Raw genomic sequence first — 23,753 nt, 5'->3', positions numbered from 1 at the left:
GTAGTCAAGGTCTTACGCGCACGCGTAAAATGCCTGTGCGCATGTGCCAACTCAGCACATGCGCAGAAAGTTTTTAGCTTTGAGGTCCGGATTATGGGTGTCCGAATTAACGACTTTTGACTGTATTAATTTAAAATACTGTTATATGATTAGGGAAGGAAAAAAAAAAAAAGGATTTTCAGCTTTGTTGATGAATTAGCTTAGAAAAAGCCATAGTGCAAATGAACGTTTAGTTACATAAATGTTATTATTGTATTCATTTGATGGTCTTGCAATCTAGGCTAAAGATGGGACGATTATCTCTCTGCGTTATTCACTGGAGAAGATTAAACAGGAGTTTAGATTAAGTGACATTAGGTTTATTTTACAAGCCGTGGTGCCAAAACAATGCAGTTTTAAATGTTTGGCCGCGTAGCTGAAAATTAAGCAGATGATATTTAGTTTTAACGTTATTCAGTCTAATGCCTCACGATAATGAATCTTCCCACTGATACCAATAACAACTTCGCAGAGCTACTCTATCCTCAGATTAAGTATGCGTACTTATTCATCACCCATGTTCTCCATATTTTTCTCCTTTCGGTTTGCGAAATTTCTATTTTTTAGATGCGGAAGTTACGTATCCTTGCCAATTGGCTACATAACTATGCCTGTTTTACGATCTTTTGCTTAGATGAGTTTTTGCTTTCACACTTAATTGAAACTTTAAATTCTCAATAACACGGACAAGAGGTAAAACATAACTAAAAGCTTTATGTTTTATAATACAAATAAAATATAACAAATATTAGTCACCATTGTTTGTGAGGTTACCGCAGTTCAAATGTAAAAAATACAAGTTATCTTTTTTAAACACTAAATTACTTGGTTGTAGGTAACATGGATCCTTGTCCTAAACGCTACAAAAGTCACTCACCAAATACGCAGATCGTTTATGGATAGGCATCTCAAGAAAAGCATGTTTATTGGTAGGTTGCCACAGCTGTCTTCCTGTATCTTACAAATATATTTATTACTCTCCACATTCATTGCAAGAAGTGAGTAAATAATGTCATCTGAGCACTGCGACCAACTTGGATATCCCGAGGATCATAATAAAAATATTTGTGCTGTAAATTATATTTAAGCAATATGAGAAATGTAAATTACTTTGCTAAGTTGTAAAGACATATTTTCTTTCCACAGTGTGCTATGCCAGTTCGAGTCATGAAACTTATTGGAGTGAAGACTTTAATCGTTACAAATGCAGCTGGTGGTCTTAATCCCAAATTCAAAGTTGGTGACATAATGATAATAAAGGATCATATTAATTTCCCCGGATTTGCTGGAGATAATCCTTTAAGGGGAAGGAATGACGAAAGGTATATAATGCATAAATGAAGATTTTGTACTTTTTGGTAATGACTCATTTTATAAGCTTATAAAAATTTTATTCTTTTAGATGCGCCAATTAGGATATTTTGAGTTAACAGATCAATGCTTAGACTACTAATCTGTGATATGTTTCACTACTGTTTAGTATCAATGAAGCTATTGGAAAAACACTAACGGTTACTTTATTTTAATAACGCTCTTATGTGGTAGGATTGCATGAGTTTGGCAAAATGTTTCCTAAACTATTTTAAATTCGGTGAGCTGTTTGTTAAAAATTAATTTTTATTTTTATTTAAGCAACTTATTACTTCTTAATGGCCACATCTCTAATTTACACAACGAACCGGTTCTTAAAATTTTCGAATTTTCCCACTGCCTTGTTTGTGCTTGATCTGGTGCTTTTATGTGCCATTTAATTCAAATTTCTTGTAAAATACAAGACAGGATTTAATGAAATTATATACAGATACAAAGTAATATAAAAGTGAAAATCCTCATTCATGATTGTAGCTCTATGTTTGCTAGATAATGCCTAAAACAAGCCAAAGCTATGTTTGCAAGATAATGCCTAAAACGAGACTAATCGGGAGTATGGCCACTCAGGCCCATATCACACACGCATTTATTTCACACGAACAACTGCATTGGACATTTTTTCTGCCTGGTTTACAATTGAAAGAAAGGCGCGCAATTTTTTCCTTTCTTTGGAAAAAAATTACAATTTGTTCGTTTTCAGGCAATCAGCTATCACTTGTTTGTAATCGAGAACCAGTTTTCCCAGTGTTAACCCCAAAGCGATCTGTGGTAATTGGCTGTTGTGACAAAGCAGAAAAATTGTTCCAAACAATTGTTCTTCCGAAACAAACCGACGTGTGATAGCAGCCTAACAGACACGCAGATTACACAGTGTGGTCATAGTGTTAACAAGATAGCTGATATGCCCGTGTAGCAGCCGCAGTGTTAACAAGATAACTGATATGTCCATATGGCAGCCATTTTCATTAAACAGTCCTTACCTCTTGGATGGCTTGTGAAGGTGATTGGCAAACTTCAGTTGTTCTTCTAAGTGCACTCTAGACATGTTCAGTCGGGTTCAACTACAAATCGTTTTCTGCTGTATAATAACAATTTAAATAATTTAGCTTGTATCATCTGTTGTATCTAATTGGTTTAATCCGATCTATGGACTACAAAATTAGTGCTTTTGAACTTACCTTTGCTCTGATGGCACGAATGAAGGTAAATTTTAACCGGACTCTTGTTTTGTTATTTTTAACTTCTTTACAGAACAATGATTCTTCTGGTGTTATGTTTTATAAAAGATATGTTATATTTCAAAAATTAAATTGACTAATTTTGAAATCTTATTCCAGTTAATATTAAAAATCAATACTAAATAATAACTTTTGATAGTATTTGTTCGCCAAAAGAGTGAAATCTTATATTTTTATTAGCATTGTTTAAATGCTTGATTAAATTAGATGTGAACAAAATTAAAACTGTTTGCAGGTGGGGACCACGATTTCCAGCCATTAATAATGCATATGACCTGCAGCTGAGGAATCTTGCCAAGGAGATTGCTATAAGTTTAGGACTTGGTGAGTTCTTGCGTGAAGGAGTGTATGCTATGGTAGGAGGACCCTCTTATGAAACAGTGTCAGAACTTCGAGCTCTGAGAACACTTGGAGCTGATGCTGTTGGTAAGTTTTCAGACTGGTGCCAAACTAATTTATATTGCCCAGTTATTTTTGTATTATAATTCCAACTGAACCAGAATAATTAAACGATTGAAATCTAACATGTGTTGTATGTCAAGTGCAATTCTATAGACTTGATTGAACGAATGGAACTTGTATGCTTTTCACAGTTTCGAATGTAATATAGAGAATCAAAACATAATTTAACTGATTATATTTCTGCTTAACTAATGTGTATGAATATTTTTACAACCTAGACATATTTTTCTCTGTCATCAGCTAATAGATCAGTGATGGCGAACCTAATGTAATCAGTGATGGTAAACCATCTTATGTGATCATCATCAGTGATGGTATCATGCATCACGCATTTCATAGCAGTTGACGAAAACAAAAAATTGTATAATACAAAAACATTTCCCTCATGCCAACGGCCTTGTCATAGTCAATATGCGGTGCGCATTCTTGGCAGACAGATGATTCTATATGTGATACTAGTTAAGCTAGGCTTTTTCCGAATTTTGATACGCCGAGCTCAAAAGTTTGCCATGATTGAACAAAACCAATCAATGTCTCGTGGCTCCTATACCCAGTCCAAAAGATTTATCAATGAGTGGCGATGAAAATGGTGTTAATATTTACAATGGGTGGGTTGTGTCATAATGAATTAAGTGACCCATTATTTATCAAAAACACTCTTGCTTCTTCCTGAGGTTCATTTATAGCCGCAATCAGATCTAAATGATTTGATACATGATCTAGATTTATCTAAATTTCAAGCAGGTGTACTAGCTTCAAGATTGAAAGATACGAACCTACAAAAAGAAATACAAAAAGCTACAGAAAGAGACAAAAGGCCTGTTTCTGCCGTTAATATTGAAAAGAATTTGAATATTGCTGTTCTAAAGAAGACAGATTAGTTTCCTGCAAAGACATCGAAGGTCTTTTGAAGTTATTGAGGCTACATCACAAGCATAAGAAATGGTTGGTATTCTATCTATTCCAATGGTTTCTAACCTTTCTATGTCCCTCCCCCCCGGCATTTTGTAAAAAAAAAAAAAAAATTGTGCCACCTTCAATTTTAGTAACAATCTTATTTCATAAATACTCACTTGATATTGTAATTTATTAAATAGGCTACAAATTAATACAGTCAAAAGTCGTTAATTCGAACACCCGTAATTCGGAATGATCTATAATCCGGACCTCAAAACTAAAAACTTTTTGCGCATGCGCAGCACTGACACATGCGCATAGGTGTTTACGCGTGCGCGTAAGACCTTTTACGACTGCGCATATGAGTGTGCGCAAGTGCAGAATACGTTTTCGCATGCACGTTTTATGTATAATGGTGTATAAGCTAAAATTATCTAATTATCTATTTCAGTTAATGTTGATGATTGCGTTGTTCCTTAATTTTCGAATTGGATCCGGCTTATTATTTTTGCAGACTGTAAGAGCAATTTTATAAAAGTAAGCTTAAACTTTCGATTATATCAAATAGAATTTCCGATATATATTTGTTAATATGTAAAGGATCTAAAGCAAAAGTATGTTTTGAAATCCGAAATCTGTTTATCAATTTCACGCTGCTCGGCGGGGGGAACGCCGCGGCGGGCACGTAATGAATTGGAAGTTGATCTGTCAGCACTATCCTTATCTTCAGCGCAGATGTTTTTATTTTATTTGGCTTGTAATTCCTTACCAAATGTAGTATTTCATCTCGATATGCTCCGTCTTTGATATGATTTAAAACAAGTTCCTCGTCATTATAATTCACTTCCGATAGCGAAGAAAAGTGACAGAGGTTATTGAAAACGAAAAAATTTCGATTGACAAATTAGTCGGTGTTCTTGACACAGCAATTATAGGACTTGGACAGCGGAACTTTGTAACTGAACAAGAAATTATGTCTGTTTAATAGAATTAAAGAGAAAGTATTATCACATGAAACGAAGCAAAACTTAAACAACTTACATTGAAAGAAATGTTTAATAAAGTAAACAAATAAATATTAAGCTTTTTCTTTTCGCAAATTTTGATACCCTTTAGATCATAATTGTTCTTTATTTCATAAATTACGGTTTCATATTTTTAATTTTAGAATTTCTGCATGCCATCTTACGAGATTTAAACTGATGATCTATAATCCGGAAAAATCGATAATCCGGAATCGCCGAAGTCCCGACGAGTCCGGATTAACGACTTTTGACTGTATACCTAATTATGCATAAATATAATTTAAAGTTAAGTAGTAAGAACAAATGAAAAAAGACCTATGTGGTCAAAAATTTTGCGCATTGTGCTGCAAAATTAAGGAAATTAAAAGATAAATTTTAGTATGCACGCTAAAAAGTTACCAAAAACTGTGGCTCCGTGAAAACTTCAACATAAGCATATTTAGTTGCTATGAAATGTGTGAAAAAAGAGAAATATACAACATTTGAATATTTACAAGTAAAATTAATAAAAATACTAAGCTGTTTGCTAAACGAATTAAGTAGATTTAAAACACAGTAAAAAACTAATCAATTGATCAAGGTAAAAATAAAAATAGTAAGCTATATGCTAAATGTATCAAGTAGATTTAAAACACAGTAAAATACTAATCAATTGATCGAGGTAAAAATAAAAATTAAAAAGCGGTAAATGGTTAATTAGCCCAATTTGAAATTCATTTTGGCTCGTCAAGGGAAATTTTATTTAAATGAATTTCGAACTAAGCTAACCCCATTACGCGTTTCGCCGAAACAGACAACTGAAACTGTGCACGACAAATTTTTCAATGATTTAAATAAACTATGTCAAAAACTTTAGTCTCAATTCTCGTTCCAATTTCCCGACACGTCCGCTTATTTTGACACATTAAGGTGTAGAAAAGATAAAAAATAACTAATGGAAAGGCAATTACGGCATCAAAATATATTTATTTATTATAAGTAATAATGATTTTAAATGTAATAAAAACAAATCTTACAAAAATATAAAATATAGAATATGTAATTAATACAGCATAATAATATTTTAATGTGATGATTGGGCTTGTTTTTCATCTTAAATTCACTCAAACTGTGGTATCATTGAAGATATCGTGGAGTTCCTTTTCAGTCACTAAACGAGATCGACACTTTGTCTTTAAAATAGTAACTGCAGGAAATTAACATAAGTTTAACATAAGTAAAATGTTACAAATGGTAATAAAATTTCTAAAGCTTTGTTTCTTAAAGTAGGAAAATTTTTCTTTACTCTTAGCCAAAATGTAACAATATTATTTTCTTATTCAAACATCTGCTTTAATGTGCTGCCACAGCATACTAAATCAATTACCATTTCTTGTTCTGCTGTTGGAAGGCCAAAATCATATTTTTCAATCACAAATGGTTTTCTTATCCACTCGTATTTCGACATGTAAAGATCTTTGCAGTAAAACGAGAATTGCTTCCATAGACTGGTCAAGTGAGTATTAATAAGAACTTTACTTTCTTCTATTTCATCTGCAGGACAGGTGATTTTAAAATTGGGAAACAAGTCAAAGTTATTATTTTTCAGACTTATTTTCCAGAGGTCCATTTTTTTTCATAAATGCAGTAATCTTGTCATTCTGCATTAGAGCATTTGAGGCCCTCGCATTGATTTATTTAAAGTTCTGAGTTTACGTAAGTGCTACAATTTTGTGTCATATAACAAGCTTGCATCATTTCTATTATTATCAGTCAGAAACATAGCCATCTGTTTTAACTCAAACATGCTTCGAAGTACTTTGGAACAAGAAAGGCAACATGCGTCACAGAAGTGATTATATTAGAAGATTATTATATTCTGCACCCATTTCATCACACAATTTTGTGAAGAACCTTCCTCTTAATGGGCTATTATTAATAAAATTTACAGTTCTTATAATAACTGTTAGAAGATCTTCGCGCATATCTTTTGAAACAAGTGATTGTCTTATGAATCATGCAATGTGTCCAAATTGCACGAGAAGCCGCCTTTCGAACTAGAGCCTGTAGACCAGCGTTTTTTCTTGCCATCAATGGAATGCATAGCCCAATACAGTTCTACAGAATGTCATTTTCATTAAAAAATTTATCAGTCATATTACAAACTTCCCTTGCTGTAGTATCAAATTCAAAAGTTTCACAGAAAAAATATCTTCTACAACATATCTTGTATATGTAATCAAATGTGAATCTTAAAGTACATCTGTTGCTTCATCCACTTGCAACTCAAATAAGATGGTTTCACTTTTTCTATTAATTGATCGCAAAGATCTTCAGCTATATCGGAAATTCTTCTTCTCACCGTATTATCTGCAAGTGGAATTATTTTAAAGCTTGCATTGTAGCTACCATGTCAATAGCTGCAGTCAGCAACAAAGTTTGTCCTACTGAAAGATTTTTTTTTGCAATTCTATAAGAAACCTTATATAATCATAATATTTTTTCAAATTTTAAAAATATTACGCTGATTTTTGTTGTTTGACTTCTAAATTAATATTTGTTCGGTGTGTTATTGTATCTTAAGTAAGCAATGTTTTAAATTTATTGGTTTTCATGCTATCTGCGGCCAATTTATTGTGCAGAGCAAACACATTGATTGTTCTTGGCGATTAATAACCATACATATTAATCCCAATAATAATTACATTGGATCATATTTTCTATACTTAGGGCTTACTATTTATATTACCTTTACTTGTTCCGGCTTCCTGTGCTTTATTCAATTTTCTTTCAATCCAGTTACATATTTATCCATTTAAAAGGATAGCAATCAATTAATACTTTACAGAAGTTTTGAAATTTACCTCAATATTCATTTATAAGTGGGCCAAGAGTGAAGTGTTTCCGTTCTTCGCATTAACGTGGCTCTCGCAGGCACTACTGACAAACCACAGAGTATTGAGACTCCATTTAACAACTATACTACGAAAGATCTCCACTACTGCATAGGAAATCTTACGTATACCAGCTCTTCACTTCCACCGAGAACATCTGAGCACTGTCTTACACTTCCTCGCCGGTGTTTGGGAAATATAATATAATTCAGATAATATTAATATTATATTATTATATATATTCAATGATTATTATATTGTTGCGTGCGTACGGGTTCGTTATGAAATGAATGCACAAGTCCGATGAAAAATGAACAAAAATTTATTATTATCACAACAAAAATGCTTAAATTTTCTCAAATTATCATGCAGTATTACAATATCTCACAGTAGTTATCTTTTAACTACTCAAATATCCAATAGAACGTAATTCAAAACAGCTAAAGAACGCTAATCCGCGAATTCGCTACAATCAACAAGAGCAGTTTTCTAAACAACAACAAACTAAGCAACTACTAACTACAAACTGAGATGTTTTCCTCCTTTTATAAGATTTTACGCGCTAGAATTTTCCAGTACTTTCTCGAAATCAAAAAGAGATATTTATTTATTTAATGCACGCGCTCTTGTATTTTTAATTTTCCGGCTTAGCTTTCTTTTAACATTCATCACGCGCTGCACTGCGCGAGAAATAAAACCATTTAATTTGTAATTGAACTAACATTAGCTTTTTAAATACCAAATTCGTAACAATATATTATTGCTGTTGAATATTATCAAATTCCTAATATTATTATGTATGTTTTATTACATATATAAAGTATAATTTGGGAAAGATAATTTAATAATAATATAAATTATATATTATATTGTACTGTATTATTATATAGTATTTATTATACATAATATAATTAGTTATAATACAGTTAAAAATATTATTTCATTGAAATAGAAAGAAAATATATTATTTTAATAACATGTTTGTTTTAGAATATTGCTTCATTATTTGTGTTTATTCTTATTACATCCTAAAAGTTTTAAAGCTAAAATATATAAAAGAAATACAATTTTTATCATTTACAAAACTGGAATTCATTTTTAATCTTGGTAAGTATAATTTAATTTTTTTCTTCTACCCCTAAATGATCAGCCAAACTGAACATGAATCTTTACACAAGCTGACCACAGTTCAGAAAGACCAAAATCTTCACAAAGATACCCTCGTATAAATATGTGCTCTGATTGTGTGCAGATCAGTTTCTCACATGGAAAATGCAATCTTTGTGAAGATACTTGCACCTTTAAGCCTGAGCATTGTTATTGAAGTAGATAGAACTTTCATTTGCTTTGCTGATGAAAATAGCAAACTAAAACCTTACTAGCATACTGGAACCTAAGTTGCCCTTACTTTTAAAAAGACTGCTTTCTTTAAGAGTGAAACAGATTTGCACAAGGCAGTAAGTAGTTTTATACAGGGCAACCTTAGGAAGGTTTATGTTTTTCTGATCAGTGGCTGACTTACATAAAAGTGCAAGTACCTTTTTCTACATAAGGCACATTATGAATATTTAAATATGTGAGACTGTTTGAATGTAAATCACACATTTTATGCAAAGCCTGATAAATAGCAAAGGTAATAAATAACAGATGCTATATTATAGGATTACGAAAAGTAGCTTTGAGAAGTGTCTGTAATACATAAGAAATTACCATGCCTTATTTCGTCAATTTCAATTTCTTTAATTATAATCTAAACTATTCTTATAGGTATGAGTACAGCCCACGAAGTGATAGCTGCAAAACATTGTGGTCTACGAGTTTTTGGATTGTCCCTGATTACTAACGAGTGTGTAATGGACTATGATGTTGAAAGAGCTGCAAATCATGCTGAAGTGTTAGAAACCAGCAATCGCCGCAAATCAGACTTAGAAAATCTGATAACAAATCTCATATCAAAAATTGACCAATGATCATCTCATAATTAATCTGTCATCTAAATAATACATAAGTATTATTTAGTTTTACTAACAAAAAGAAGGGGGGAACCATAACTGTTACTTATATTTATTCAAAAAAAAAAAAAAATATATATATATATATATATATATCCAATGACTTTAAATAATTTTATTTATGAAACTATTGATGTTTTTTTAAGCTGAACATATTAAAAAAAACTTAATATCATAAGTGATATGTCACATACTTATCTCTAGAGGCAAAGTTTTTACTTATTATTATGTGTATAGAACAGCAAATTCTAATGACTTTTTCCCTGTTCTCATAATCCAATACAATGTTTCATTTTCAATTTGAATAAATTATTGTATCAATTTATAAATATTGGAGGCTTAAGTAAATTATTTGACTGACTAATTGCAGCACAATTAATTGTAGCAAAATATTTCATCATCTGGAATATAATTTTTCTTTTGTAGATAAGTAAACTGTCAACTATATAATATATATATATATATATATATATAGAGAGAGAGAGAGAGAGAGAGAGAGAGGAAATTTAAGCTTAAGTACTGTATTATGTATAAAACAGAGATACACTGCTTTTATAAATAATATAGCTGCTAAGGAAAATATCTGCATAAACTAAGAGGCATTATGTTTTTATACTTCTCTTTATACATGAAAGTATTTTATTACAACTGATGTAATTTTTATGCATTGTATTTTATATAATGAAAATGTTAAATGCTTTATGTATGCTCTATGTGTAAAAAAATATGAAAGAAAAATAAAACTATTCAAGCTATTGTACTGAATGAATAAATATGTTTCTAGCCAACAAAAACAAAACACTTGCTTTAAAAAAGACAAACTTTTCCAGCAGTTTTCCTACATTTTATGTTCATCTGTGCATACAAAAATATCCTGAAAAATAAATATTACAAAGATAAAAAAAAAAAAAAAAAAAAAAAAAAAAGAAATTAACTACAATTAAATTTATTAAATTGAAGGGCCTTCAGATGAAAGAAAATTCACAGCTTCTCAGCACAGAATCTACAGCAAAATTACTTCTACCTAGTAGAAAGCTTTAAAAAATATTCTGCAGATTGTATAATTTTCATTTAACTAGATAATGATTTTAAATGCTTTCCAAGCTTTAGAAAATTATTAATTTTTGTAGCCTTTATTAAAATATTGATTGTGCTAAGCATTATTTTAAGACAGAATATAGCACCAATTCAAAATGATTGGCTAACTGAAATTCTCCAAAAAAAGTTTTTAATTAAAAATATAAAGTCAGTATTATTTTTGGATACCTATATTAATTTACAAAGCATTCATCTTTTAAACAGCAAAGTTATCCTTAAATTAGTTCATCTAAGTATCACATTTTTCTTGTTGTGTCTTTAATAAACTACTTTTGACAACAGATAACTTTAAGCAAAGCAAATTGCACATCTGGAGGCTGGTGTATTTATATACACAAACAATTTAATAAATGGTTTTACTTTTGATGTAACTGAATCATCTCCCCTTAAGTCAGCAAAGTTCTGCTTAAGCCACCAATTTAAATTTTATATGAATGTAAGCTTATGATTTTAGCACAGTGTTTACGTAAATCCAACAACAAAAGAATATTTCTTTAAAGGAAGTAATTATTCCAAACTACCAACAACACTTCAGACTTTCTTTTTTAATGTTGTTTTTACTTTAAATTACGAAATAAAAGTTAAATATAACGATGGGATTTGAGAAAGTATCGCAAGAACAAAAAAGTAAAATTTGACTTTTTTCCTCAGCAGAAATGATTTCATATTTATTTATTAACCATTAGAAGAATAGGATACGGATTACTTAAAAAGGGCTGAGGAAAACCTTCATAAAAGAATTCTAAAGGGAGACTAGGCCATAAAAAAAAAAAAAAAAAAAAAAAAAAAAAAAAAAAAAAACGTGCAGCTAGTCCACTGGGAATACAATGCACAGTGAAAATATTAGAATTCTGTGGTTTTAACTGCTTCATTAGTAATTGATTTCTTAATTAAAATTAAAGGCAGAATGAGTTCTACATGAGGAAAAACTGTGCATTTCTAGGTTATTCCAAAAATCATACTCACCCTTTATTTCCATCATGCTTTTAATCTTTTTAAAATTACATCAAATTTAATGATACAAATATTTGAGGTCATGTGACTAATTTAAAACTCCATTAAAGCAATTCAGAGTTTCAAATTAATAATTTCTTTAATTCAGAGTTTTGAAAATGCAAAAAATCTTGCATTAAATGAAAGAAATTACTTAACTGAATCTTGATCATTTCTAAATAAATATGCACACCCATTGCTATTATTTTGTTAACTTCATTTTGATAAAATTACTTTCTAACTTCCGTTATAATGCAGAATTTTGATTATAAATAATAATATTTTTTATTATTTATTTTCTGAATTAAAAATTAATTTCTACAACATATAGTAAATATTTTTATTCCAGTAACTGAACCAAGTTCATGATTTTCCTACGCAAGTTATCTAATATTTTCAAGTTTTCATATACAATGATGATAACAATCACATAAAAAGTGAAACTTGAAATGTACTGAAACAAAAATTTAAAGATGCAAATTTACTATAAAATGTACTGAGAATATATATATATATATATATATATATGTAATATTTGAAGTAGATCGGCACTAGAAATGATGAAGCTTAGCAATCTGGTCACATCAGTAGTCAAGGTGTGGTCGTTGCAAAGTGGGAAGGCAGCCAATCCAAGACACCGAAGAATTTAAATTTTAAAATTCCATATCTTTCTTCACTTAAGAATGGCAGGTCATATTCTTTCAGATTCTCCAAAAACTACATATCCAATAATTATTTAAATTACGATAAGGTTAAATTTAAGCTTTCAACTTCATAACTATTCTAACAAAGGGAAGAAGCGACAGAGCACTGCAAGGCCTTATAGCAGTGATAGCAGGGTGCAATCTCATGAAAAATGGCACAAACTTCTTCATTTATAGCAGTGGTTATGTAACATGTCCAAATGTTCTTGAAAGTACTGGTCTAGAGGGAAATTGTGGAAAGTTAGAGGTTGCCTGTTCGCGTAGAGCAAAGCCATCACGTTTTTTATATTTTACATATATACACCTATCCCTCAAATTTATGGTATCGTTTTACAGAGTTTAAAAATTAATGGATTTTAAAAACTTGGTAAAAATGTATATCCGGCTGCATATACGCAAATACATATATTTGAAGTCATATTTGAATCTCATTCCTTTGGTAACAATGGTAGCAACAACAAGGATGAGGATTCTCCCCGTGGGTTGTAAAAGATGAATCCCCGTAGTATGCATATATATTTCACAACAGTAAAGCTATTAGGTTTATGTGAATTAGTACAGTATCAGTATTTTAGCAGCAAAGCTTGCATCATTTTTATCAACATATTTGAATGTTTACTGGTAAGTTTTGAACTTTTTATATTTTTTGTGGCATTTTAATATTTTACATAAATTTTTTAAGGTTTTATAATGCCAAAAGATTTGAGGGGAAAAATCAAATAAAAAGATAAGTTATTTCTTTAGAAACAAAAATTAAAATACTAGATCGTCTACATAATAGAGAAAGAGCAACAGATGTCGCTCATTTTTACTCCATGAATGAAGCCACGATAAGGATAATTAGTTTTTTTACCAAAGAATACAACTTCCTTATTACAGCCGTTAGATCAAGGAATAATTGCGAATTTTAAGGCATTGTATATCAAACACACCCTAAGGTATATTTTAGAACAAATGGAGAATGATGAATTCCTTACCCTTATGGATGCTTGGAAGAAATGTACAATCTTAGATTGTGTTAAGCATGTTGGACTGTCACATACTTAGATTAAAAAATCAAAGCATGCTGGAAAGCAGTAGGGCCGGATGCTGCTAAAGATGAGAATGATAAATTACCATTAGAACATGAATATTCTCAGATCACTAAATTGGCCCAAATTATAGGAGGAGAAGGTTTTGGGGATTTAGCTTAGGTAGATATTGAAGAAATACTGGCTGATGAAGAACTAAATGAGAATGAATTAGTTAACAAGTTGAAGACAATGATTCTGATGAAGAGCAATCTGAACCAGTTGTATTCACAGCAATAGTCATCAACGTAGGACTTGAATTGGGAAGAAAATAAGGTAATCATTTTTTACAATATAACATGAATGTTGAACGAGCTCTCCGATTCAAATGGGAGCTTAGTAACTGCTTATATCAACATGAGGAGGTTTACAAAGATTTAGGGGAAAAAATTGGCAATTGTTGACTACAGATTTCACTACAAAGTCCTGTACATCTGAGATCTTCCCTAATTTGTCAACAATTGAAGCAGAATCTAATCAAGAACACTCAAGTGATGAAAGTGACATCATACAAATCAAGAAGAAAAGACCAATAGTTCATGAAAATGTTTAAGCTTATAACAATATTTTTGAATGATCTTAGTTTCCCAATGTAAAATAAATTAAATATGTACTTCTATTACCTACATATATTTGTTATTTTATGAAAAAAGTATAACTTTATTTATTTTAAGATGTCTTACTTTTGTTTTATGTAAATAAATAATTAAATTATGCACATTTAGTATGGTTTTCATTTTACATGGTTTTAACATAGCAAAATCCAAGATTTCGATTTACATGGTTTTGTGCGGAACCTATCTTCTGTGTAATCGAGAGATTGAGCGTATATACAAAAACGCAGTTAACAGCAATTACCTTAAAAAATATAATTGAATACTACTGAATTACTACAGAGATCCGGTTTAAAAAAAAAAAAACACATATAAAGCAAACATTGATGACATTTTAAAGCAGTTACTGGGATAAAACTTTTTAATTAGATATATATTTGTATAAAATTTGATCTCTTACTTATCTCTTGGTTGGAAAGAAAAAGCTGATATAGATTCCTTGTTTAAATGGCTATAAAAGAAATCATCTATAAGAAAGAATATAAAAAATAAACAATTAAAGAAGTCAACACTTTTTTTTTTTTATCCCAAAGTAAGGATTTGTGTGGGCAGATTGAAAAAATGCAACTGCTTCTATCACTGTTGAAGTGGATTATATGAAAGCTACCACTGGCATAAGATGAGATAAAGCTTATAGAATATATTACTTTGGGTTAAATGGGGTTTCTATGAAAATTTAGCAATTCTATTAATGAAGTGTAATTACTTTTTGTCCTATGATTAGTCATTTTCAGAAAAACCCAGCTGAATTATTTAGAAACACATTATTAAAGAAAAAAAGATTAATTTGAATATTTTTTCCAAGAGTCGTAACATTCATTAGATCCATCCCTTGCCATTTAAACAATATCCAATTTTTCCCCTAGCCCTTTTAATTATATGAAATTTCAATAACATGCACAAAATTTAATAGCTTTCCACAAACAATTATTTACAATAATGAATATTTATGACATTAATGCTTATCGCAAATAAATGAAACAATGTATTATTTAATTCCTTTGTATTATTTAATTAATGCCTTTGTATTATTTAATTCTGATGACCAATTGTACAAATAAAAATTATTCTAATTTAAATTTTCTATTTAAAATAAATTTATTATTTTACTATTTTTTAATTTAAAATTTCTGCTATGTAAAAAACTCAACTGACTATTCAACTGCCTATAAACAATTATTCTGCATCAAAATACAAAATAACCTCTTTTATTAATTACAATAATGATATGAAATTTAAAATAAAAATCAGTCACATAAATTAAATGCTTTATAAATTACCTTAAGAATATTAAAATATAAATTACTACAGAGTAAATACGATATTTTAATAATTTGTTCAGTTTGCTGACCAATATTTCATTTTAAAGACAAAAAGGTTATGCCACATCAAAAGACAGCACTTTTGAGAGCTGGCATTTTGCCATACTGCAGGATTGATAAATTTAAGATCTCAGATGTCCTGGAATGTTAATATTTGCCAGGCCATGTGGGCAGTAAATTCCCGAGTAGTGTACAATGCAATGGTATTAAAAAAATGAACATAGAACATTACAGATATTTCTAATATCAAAATTTATTACATTAAATACTCTGAACCTTTGCACAATCTTATTTACTCTGATTTTTTCCATTAAATTTCAAATTTCTTAATTACATGTTATTAAATGCTAACTTGGAAAGTTTATTAAGACTTGAATAAATCACACTGAAAAAAAGTTGGCAATGAAAATTTATTTAGTATACTATTTTATTTGTACACCTGCTAATGTAGCAGCTTTTATTTCTCCCTTATCAGCTACTTTTAAAGAGCATGATTTATAAGTAGCAATGCAGTTTGCATCTGTTTTAAGATCTGGGGCAACTTGCTCAAAAATTTTTTTCTTTGGTGGAAGAATAGGATCTGGTTCCCCAGGATATTCATCACATAGAACACGATCACCAGGTACACTATCTGCAGGAGGGCACAAAATTTCTACTTTATCTGGAGTTGAAGCACACATTACCATTGCTTCTGATGTAATACCCCTCATCTTTGCAGGCTTCAAATTACAAAGAACTACAACTAAGCGATTTTGCATTTCTTCTAGTGGCACATATTTAACTAATCCAGAAACAACTGTTCTTGGTTTTTCTTCTCCTACATCTATTTCTTCCACATACAAGCTCTCTGCATCCGGATGTTTTTTTGCTGTCAGAATACGCCCAATGCGAAGATCCAAACGGCTTACATTTATTTCTTTATCTTCAGTTGGTTGTTTTTCAGATTTAGGTGTTGCTGACTGCTTTTCTGGCTTAGCTGCTTTTGCTTTCAATTTTTTATCATCATTAGCTCCTTCAGCTACATCATTCTTAGCTTCAACTTGAAGGCTAGTTTTATTGTCTGGTTTATTAATCTTTTGTATCTCTTCATTCTTTATATTTTGGATATCACTTCCTACAATATTTATCTTCCTTATATCAGTTGGAAGTGTGTACTGTGCTATGCCATTCATAATTTCTAATTCTACTACTTTGTTTTTCCAATATTCCAATTCCTTTTTCAGCTGTAAATTTTTTTCTCTTAGTTCAGCTTCCAAATTTTTGCAGAATTTTTCAGCAGCAGCATTTTTAAGCAATGACAGCTCACTTTGTATAAACTTGACAAGTTCTTCACCTCTTTTGTTATTCTCTTGAATACGCTGAAGAATTTCCTCTTGTCCCATTCTGAACCAATTTATGTTCTAGAAATTGAAACAAGACACAATTTTATCCAAATGTTGGAATTTAAAATAAAACAAATGAATTACAAATATTTTATATAAACAGAAAATAATTTAAATCTTAAAACAATATTTTAATAGTTTCTCACAAAACTCTAATGAATGGCAAAGACTTAATATAGATGGAAATTTCCCCTAGATGAATTTTAACTAAAATTCTGTCAGCTACAATTATTCAGTTTAAAATATAAACATTATTTTTAGAAGGTATTGAATAAATTTTATATTTTAACATTGTTTTCTATTTAAATTACATATTAACCACAGATATAACTATGATTTTTTATAATGGATGGGAGAAAGCTCTTTTTTTCTGTATAAATTTTTCCATAGACTTGTTATTTAATTTTGCATCATAAGAGAAATACGTTTGGTTTGGATAAAAGTCTCTTTAATAGAAAACAATAAATTTAATTAATAAGTTTTTAAAACAATAGTTAACATTATGGCCTGAAATTAAAAAACATGTTATCAAAAACTTTAAATCCTAAACAGTATTTCATTATTCAGTTAAAATTTCTGCTATATAAAAAACTCAACTGACTATTCAACTCAACTGACTATCTAATCTGTTTTGGAAGGCCATTACAATGGCCATAGTGTTTCCTGTTTAAAGAATGGAATGTCCACTATACTGATCATGTGTCCTAGGGTGAAATGTCTGATTTTATGCTCTAGAGGTGTAACTATTTATCTCCTTCAAATGTCTTCTATTAAGAATCTGGATTTTCTTAACTTTTCATTACTGTTGCTACAGAATTTGTAAAACATACACAGTGCCTTGTGTTGCTTTTGAGTATTCTGCAATTTTACAAGATTTCTTGCTAGTTACTTTGCTTTGTTTTATAGCAATATATCAATAAGAAAAAAAAAGGACTGACTGAAGAAGAAATACAAAAGCTTTTTCAAGGCGGTTGTGGACACTTAGCCGATGAGACACGTAACCGACAGGACATTTAGCCGACATGGACACTTAGCCAAATCAGACACTTAGCCGACAAGGAAACTTAGCCAACAGGACGTTTAGTAGGACAAGGAGACTTAGCCGACATAGACAGTTAGTCAACAAGACATTAAACCGACAATGAATCTCGCTCTTCCCAATGCTTTCAGATTTCTAATACTTTCACATTTCATTACTACTTTGCTCAACAAATTATGCTACATTCCTTCCTGTATAAAGTTGTTTCCCTCCTCCCACTAATGAAATTTCCTTTCCCTATCAGAAAGTACAGTGATTCGCTCTACTCCTCGCTACACTGGAACTACCTTTCCACCCTGAAATGCTATTTACATGTTAGGCATCATATACTTATTAATCTGGGATAGGACTCCGACCCAGGAATTCACGCCTTGTGGCCTGTGGCCACCTAACAGAAGTAGGTTTGGTTTCATTTGGTTTATGTAATTACGTCAAAGCTAGACAGTTGTCTGCCTACAGAGAGGGATACCCTCATGGAGGACTTTCTAAGGAAAACTGGCTCGTATTCACCTTACACATGGGGAACACCCCCAAAACACCCATGCAGCCAGTCCATTCGCAGGATTCGAAATTTGGACCAAACTACCAGTGCTCAGCGACTTTACCGTTCGGCCGCTGCTGGGCCTAACAGAAATAAAGTGACCATTTTACCTAATATATAACCAGTCTCTTCCAATGAAAGTTGCTTTTTTAGGCTAGACCTTTATAAATGAGTTACTAGAAAATGAGAAGACTGTTCCAAATCTGAATACCGAAGTAAAATTCGCTATTATTCTTGAATTATGCTTTTAAAGGAAATATTGGCAGTGAAGTGTTAGATTAGCAACTCTATTTTATTTTGTTATTAAAAAATACTAAAAATGAGATCTTTTATGATTATGGTGACTGACAAGAAATGCTTAAAAATCACTGTCACCTCATCTTTTTTTCTTTAAGAATAAGCAATTTGTCTCGTGTTTGTGGGATTAAAGATCTTGGAATTAAATACGCAGTTCTGTAACCACGCCTCTTACTTAAAATGTTAGTTAAAATGGTTTAAGTTTAGAGAAATAAATTGTTGTATAATGTTGTATAATGATAAATATTGTTAAAAGTCTTTTTATTATTCAGTATTGAAGCAAAACATAAATTTTCATTCTTCGTACTTTGAAAAAGATGCTGACATACAACTCCAGCTAGACTTTCTTTTACTTTAAACATACCCGCTAAGCAACTTGGGTTGGATCGTGTACACACATTTTCCGTATTTTTTACCAAAATTTGATGGCGCTAAAACGTATCTATAATAGTTAATTTAAAGAAGAAGCTTTACGGACACATTTTGCAGATCCTATATTAAAATGTAACTAAGTGACCGTCGTACTTAGGAAAAAATTTTTTTTTTCCTTTTGAAAATTAATTCATACTCCCTGATGAGAAATTTCAAAGCTTTTTCAGTCTGGCCAATATACTCCAAATAGCATGATATATATCAAACTATGCTAAATTATACAAGAACTAAAAGCATGTATGGGATCTTTAAGAATCGAAAAATGAATTTTACTGATAAGTGAAAAAAATGACTTAAATATTGAACTTATTGAGAAGATGACAAATTTTGTAATTGGTAGTAAGTTTAAATAATTACTGGGTATGTATGCCGTCACTGTTGGCTTAATGTCTTGACAGTTAAACGTCCTGTAGCTAAATGTCCTGATGGCTAATTCTGTGTTGGCTAAGTGTCTTTGTTGGCTAAATGTCTTGTCAGCTAACTGTCCGTGTCGGCAAAGTATCCTGTCGGCTAACTGGTCTTGGTTAAGTGTCACAGACCCTTTTCAGGGGCTTTGAATTGCTAAATTATATACCATCATAGTACACAGAATAATAACATATGACATTGAACACAACTAACTATTGCGTAACGTTTTTTCTTTCAAAAACTGTACTTCACACATTCTTCCCATCCAATTTAAAAGTGTTTTGTTATAAAAAAATTGCTGTAATTTTAATAATAGAGTAAAATCCATTTATACAATAAATCATTCTTTCTTAGTACAGCAGTGAAAGTAATTATACTTAAAAAAAGGCAAAAGGAATTTCCCAGTTAAATATGAAGATTTTCAATAGAGTTTTGTATTACTAAATGAAGTTAATACTTTTTACGAACAAAACTCCTTCTGTTATTAATAACTGAAAAATAATATTTGCTAATTTTAAATAAAAAATGTAAAATAGTATTTGTTCAAATGAGCCTTCATTTTCCAATTTTTAAAACTATAGCTAAACTTCATGAAGATATGAGCTGCGTGGTAGTGTTCATGAAAATTTGAGAACCACAGCTGGGTTTTCCAAGAGCCGCAAATCTATACTTAATCCATTTCGAAAACATGCATGCCAAAGAAGGTTAATACTTACTCTTAGACAGCTATATAAACAAAAATATTGACACTTAAATTGGAAGATTAAGTATATGTTCTTATGAAAATAATAATGTAAAAAGTATTTTAATCTGAGCAAAGCATAAATTATTAATTTAAAAATTGCATGAGTGCTTTTTTTTATTTTACTTCATGTAGTCTTTTACACAGAATAAAGAATAAAATAAGTGATACTGGACAGCACAGATACTGTTGTTTAAGTAAGAAAAATTTTAAAATACGGTATCAATTTTTTCAGTCTTATTGCTTTCCCATACAATTAACATGAGTACCAGCATACTGAGATCAAATCTAACTTTGAATATTTGAATTAATTCATTATATTCAGTTGAGTTACACATTACATTGTTTTTTATGAGGTTAGAGACCTTAAAATACCAACAAATTAAAGAAGCGTAGTGCCAACACACAGCCATGACAACCATACACTTAGTAGCGGAATTAAGAGGTGAAAAGAAAATGTTAGATTATCAGGTGGCAAAAAGTCTAACATCGGCCCTAAATAAGTGCGGTATTTGATGGTTAGAAAGAAAGAAGTTCATCAAGCAATATGTAAGAAAATATCCTGAAGTAAAGTGATTTCATCAGCATCACTATTCTGTATTTCGACTGACGTTTGGGTTCAGATAATCTGTAACTGCTTGATGCAACATCATTGAAGTGAAGATTTGATGATGAATGTGAAAGACTTCTGTCTTGAGTTACAACAATTGACAAAACATGAACTAAAAAGCTTTCACTGAAACTGAAATGGCTGTCAATCCAATATAGAAGTCCATTTTCCCAGTTATCAAAACTTTAACATGCTCAAGCACTGATGACATAAATGATGATCTCTGCCTAGGATTACCAAAGAATTATCACGAAAGATAATAGTTTAACGTGGAAGAAGTGTGACTGTTACATGTTGCTATGAATGGTTGCAAAAAAAGAATAAAAATGAGCTGACTTGCTTAGGGATGGAGAATTAGCTTTGAGGAACACCTGCACATCAGAAAATTGTGACTGGTCTTCTAACCAAGCACCAGCAGAATATAATTTAAGAAATTAAATCAGGGTTCGTACACATTTCCTTACATGAAAATTAAGGACTTTTAAGGACCATCAAAGAAAAAAAAATTAAGGACCTATCAAAAAAAAAAAAAAAAAAAAAAAAAAAAAAAAGAATAGAATAAAGCAATTATCCATACAACCGACTTCATGCTTGTAATTTCACTTTAAGAAACTAACAGAAGTGTGTATTATGCACTATTATTAAATTCAATTTAATACTTACCATAAAACAATTTTGAAAATTAAACTAACTCCCTACAAGTTATGAAGTAGATAATATTAAATTAGGAACATAATTTCTTGAAAAACATGTATAAGTGTATTTTACACTAATAACAGTCACTATTTTAGAGATTTACATGATTATTATTTAACTTATTTGATATTTATTTAAACACAGACAACTACTATTATAATCACAATGTAAGAATATTTTGCAGATTAAAATAACTGATTTGTAAACATACAATTTATTTCCTTGGTTTTTTGAAAGATACTAGATTTATAAACTGTACAATAAAAGATACAAAACATTTGTGCTTTTTTTCAATCTGAAATCTTTTCAGCTATTTTAACATCTAATTTATTTATGTCTATTTCCTTTTCTTTAACTAATCTTCTAAGTTCATTTGCTTTGATAAACAAATCAATGTTCCTGCTGGTCTCAGTTTCATCTGCTAAAGCATCTACTTCTTTATTAATATCTTTAATGTCCCTTTGAAGAAATTTTTTCTTCTGCTTCATATAATCAATTTCTTCCTCAATAATATTTCTTTTCCTCTTTGAATTTTCAGATTTAGTTAAAGATTTTTGTTCTTCTAAATACTGAACGTTCCTCTAAATACTGAACTTCTAAATAACAAACTCCACATCTTGAAGAAGCTGCTGCTGATCTCATTTCTTTATTAATTTCGATATTAAGAACACCCCAGAAAATTTTATGTAATCAAATACTGTGCGTTGAAAAATGTATGATGAATCACTTAAATTTTCAATTTCAATTGCTTTTATTACAGAGAAGCCCCTTTCCACAGAGGCCTATTCATGTGACAAGATAAGAATACTTGTCACAGTGAATACTTGAATAGTGAAAATATATATACAGTACAAAGTCCGAGATCCGGACACCCAATATCTGGAATGATCTAAAATCCGGACCTCAAAGCCACCACCAACCAATTTTTTAGGGCTTTTTTGAAGGGAAGGGGTGTGCTTTACGCACGCGCATTAGATTTTTTTCCTCATCATAAAAAAACATGTCGGAAATCCCGATTCTTAATCTCAGTTTGGCACTAAATAAAATATCTCATTATTGAAGAAATAATTATTTTAGCATAAATTTGTGTGATTAGTAACTTGACTCCATAGCTGCGTATCTGCTTGGCATAATCTCAAACCGAAACATTTGTTAATTTTACACCAACTAATATTTTATATCCTTGATGCCGAAATCGCGAATCATTATTTATTGTATTTTGCTTTCATCACCGCATGTTTATCAACGGATGACGACTTGAGTGATGAATAATGCAGCGACGCCAAATAACAGAGTATTACCCGATTACAGATTTAAGTTTAATGCGCTAAAATGTTGGCAAGGGGAGATTTAGCAGAAATTTCTTTCCTTATGCTAAAAATAGATTTTGTTAATGATACTCATAGGACAAACGATTATTAGTGCTATTTGAATTAAGAATAACTGATTTGTTATTCACATAAAGCTAGAACCAGCGCCAGAGCTCGCATGGCCGCACCAGGCGGCAGAATTTAGCGAAGTTAAACAGATGTTTTTCATTGCGATGACAATGCCCAATCATCAATCAATTAACGGAGGGCGAAATCTGTAGTATGGTTCTAAATCCAGAAAATACAGCTACCGATAGTGAACAGAGAGGTTACTGAACGAGAAAAAAATTTTGATTGACAAGTTATTCGGAATTCTCGACACAGTAATTACAGGACTTGAACAATGGAACTTAATAACTGAACAAGAAATTATATGTCTATAGTATTAGTCTAAAGTATAAGCAGAGAAAACAAATCAAACAACTCAAATTGAAAGAAATGTTTAATAAAGTAAACATATAAATATTAAGCTCTTTTCTTTTGTAAATTTTGATACCCTTTAAATCATAAATGCTTCA

The 23,753-nt window shown here is 30.6% G+C and overlaps 2 protein-coding genes across 3 annotated transcripts in view; one reads left to right on the top strand and one right to left on the bottom strand.

Moving 5' to 3' along the window:
* LOC118185757 (purine nucleoside phosphorylase-like) overlaps positions 1-10,673 on the top strand; it is a 54,768-nt gene extending 44,095 nt beyond the window's left edge. The window contains exons 5-7 of the mRNA XM_035355661.2: positions 1,186-1,361; positions 2,884-3,074; positions 9,673-10,673. Of these exons, the coding sequence (XP_035211552.1) occupies positions 1,186-1,361; positions 2,884-3,074; positions 9,673-9,875 (570 nt within the window). The 3' untranslated portion in view covers positions 9,876-10,673. The remainder of the gene's footprint in view (positions 1-1,185; positions 1,362-2,883; positions 3,075-9,672) is intronic.
* Positions 10,674-16,114: 5,441 nt separating this feature from the next.
* AIMP1 (aaRS-interacting multifunctional protein 1) overlaps positions 16,115-23,753 on the bottom strand; it is a 43,156-nt gene continuing 35,517 nt past the window's right edge. For both annotated transcript variants that reach the window (XM_085820002.1, XM_085820001.1), the window contains exon 2: positions 16,115-17,118. In XM_085820002.1, the coding sequence (XP_085676128.1) occupies positions 16,141-17,100 (960 nt within the window). In that variant the 5' untranslated portion in view covers positions 17,101-17,118 and the 3' untranslated portion in view covers positions 16,115-16,140. The remainder of the gene's footprint in view (positions 17,119-23,753) is intronic.

Source organism: Stegodyphus dumicola, chromosome 7 (genome assembly GCF_044657685.1).
Source record: "Stegodyphus dumicola isolate Sdum_Otavi_A_Nest chromosome 7, ASM4465768v1".
Classification (NCBI taxonomy): domain Eukaryota; kingdom Metazoa; phylum Arthropoda; class Arachnida; order Araneae; family Eresidae; genus Stegodyphus; species Stegodyphus dumicola.
Note: the sequence above shows the minus strand (reverse complement) of the source record. Positions and strands in the feature narration are given on the sequence as shown.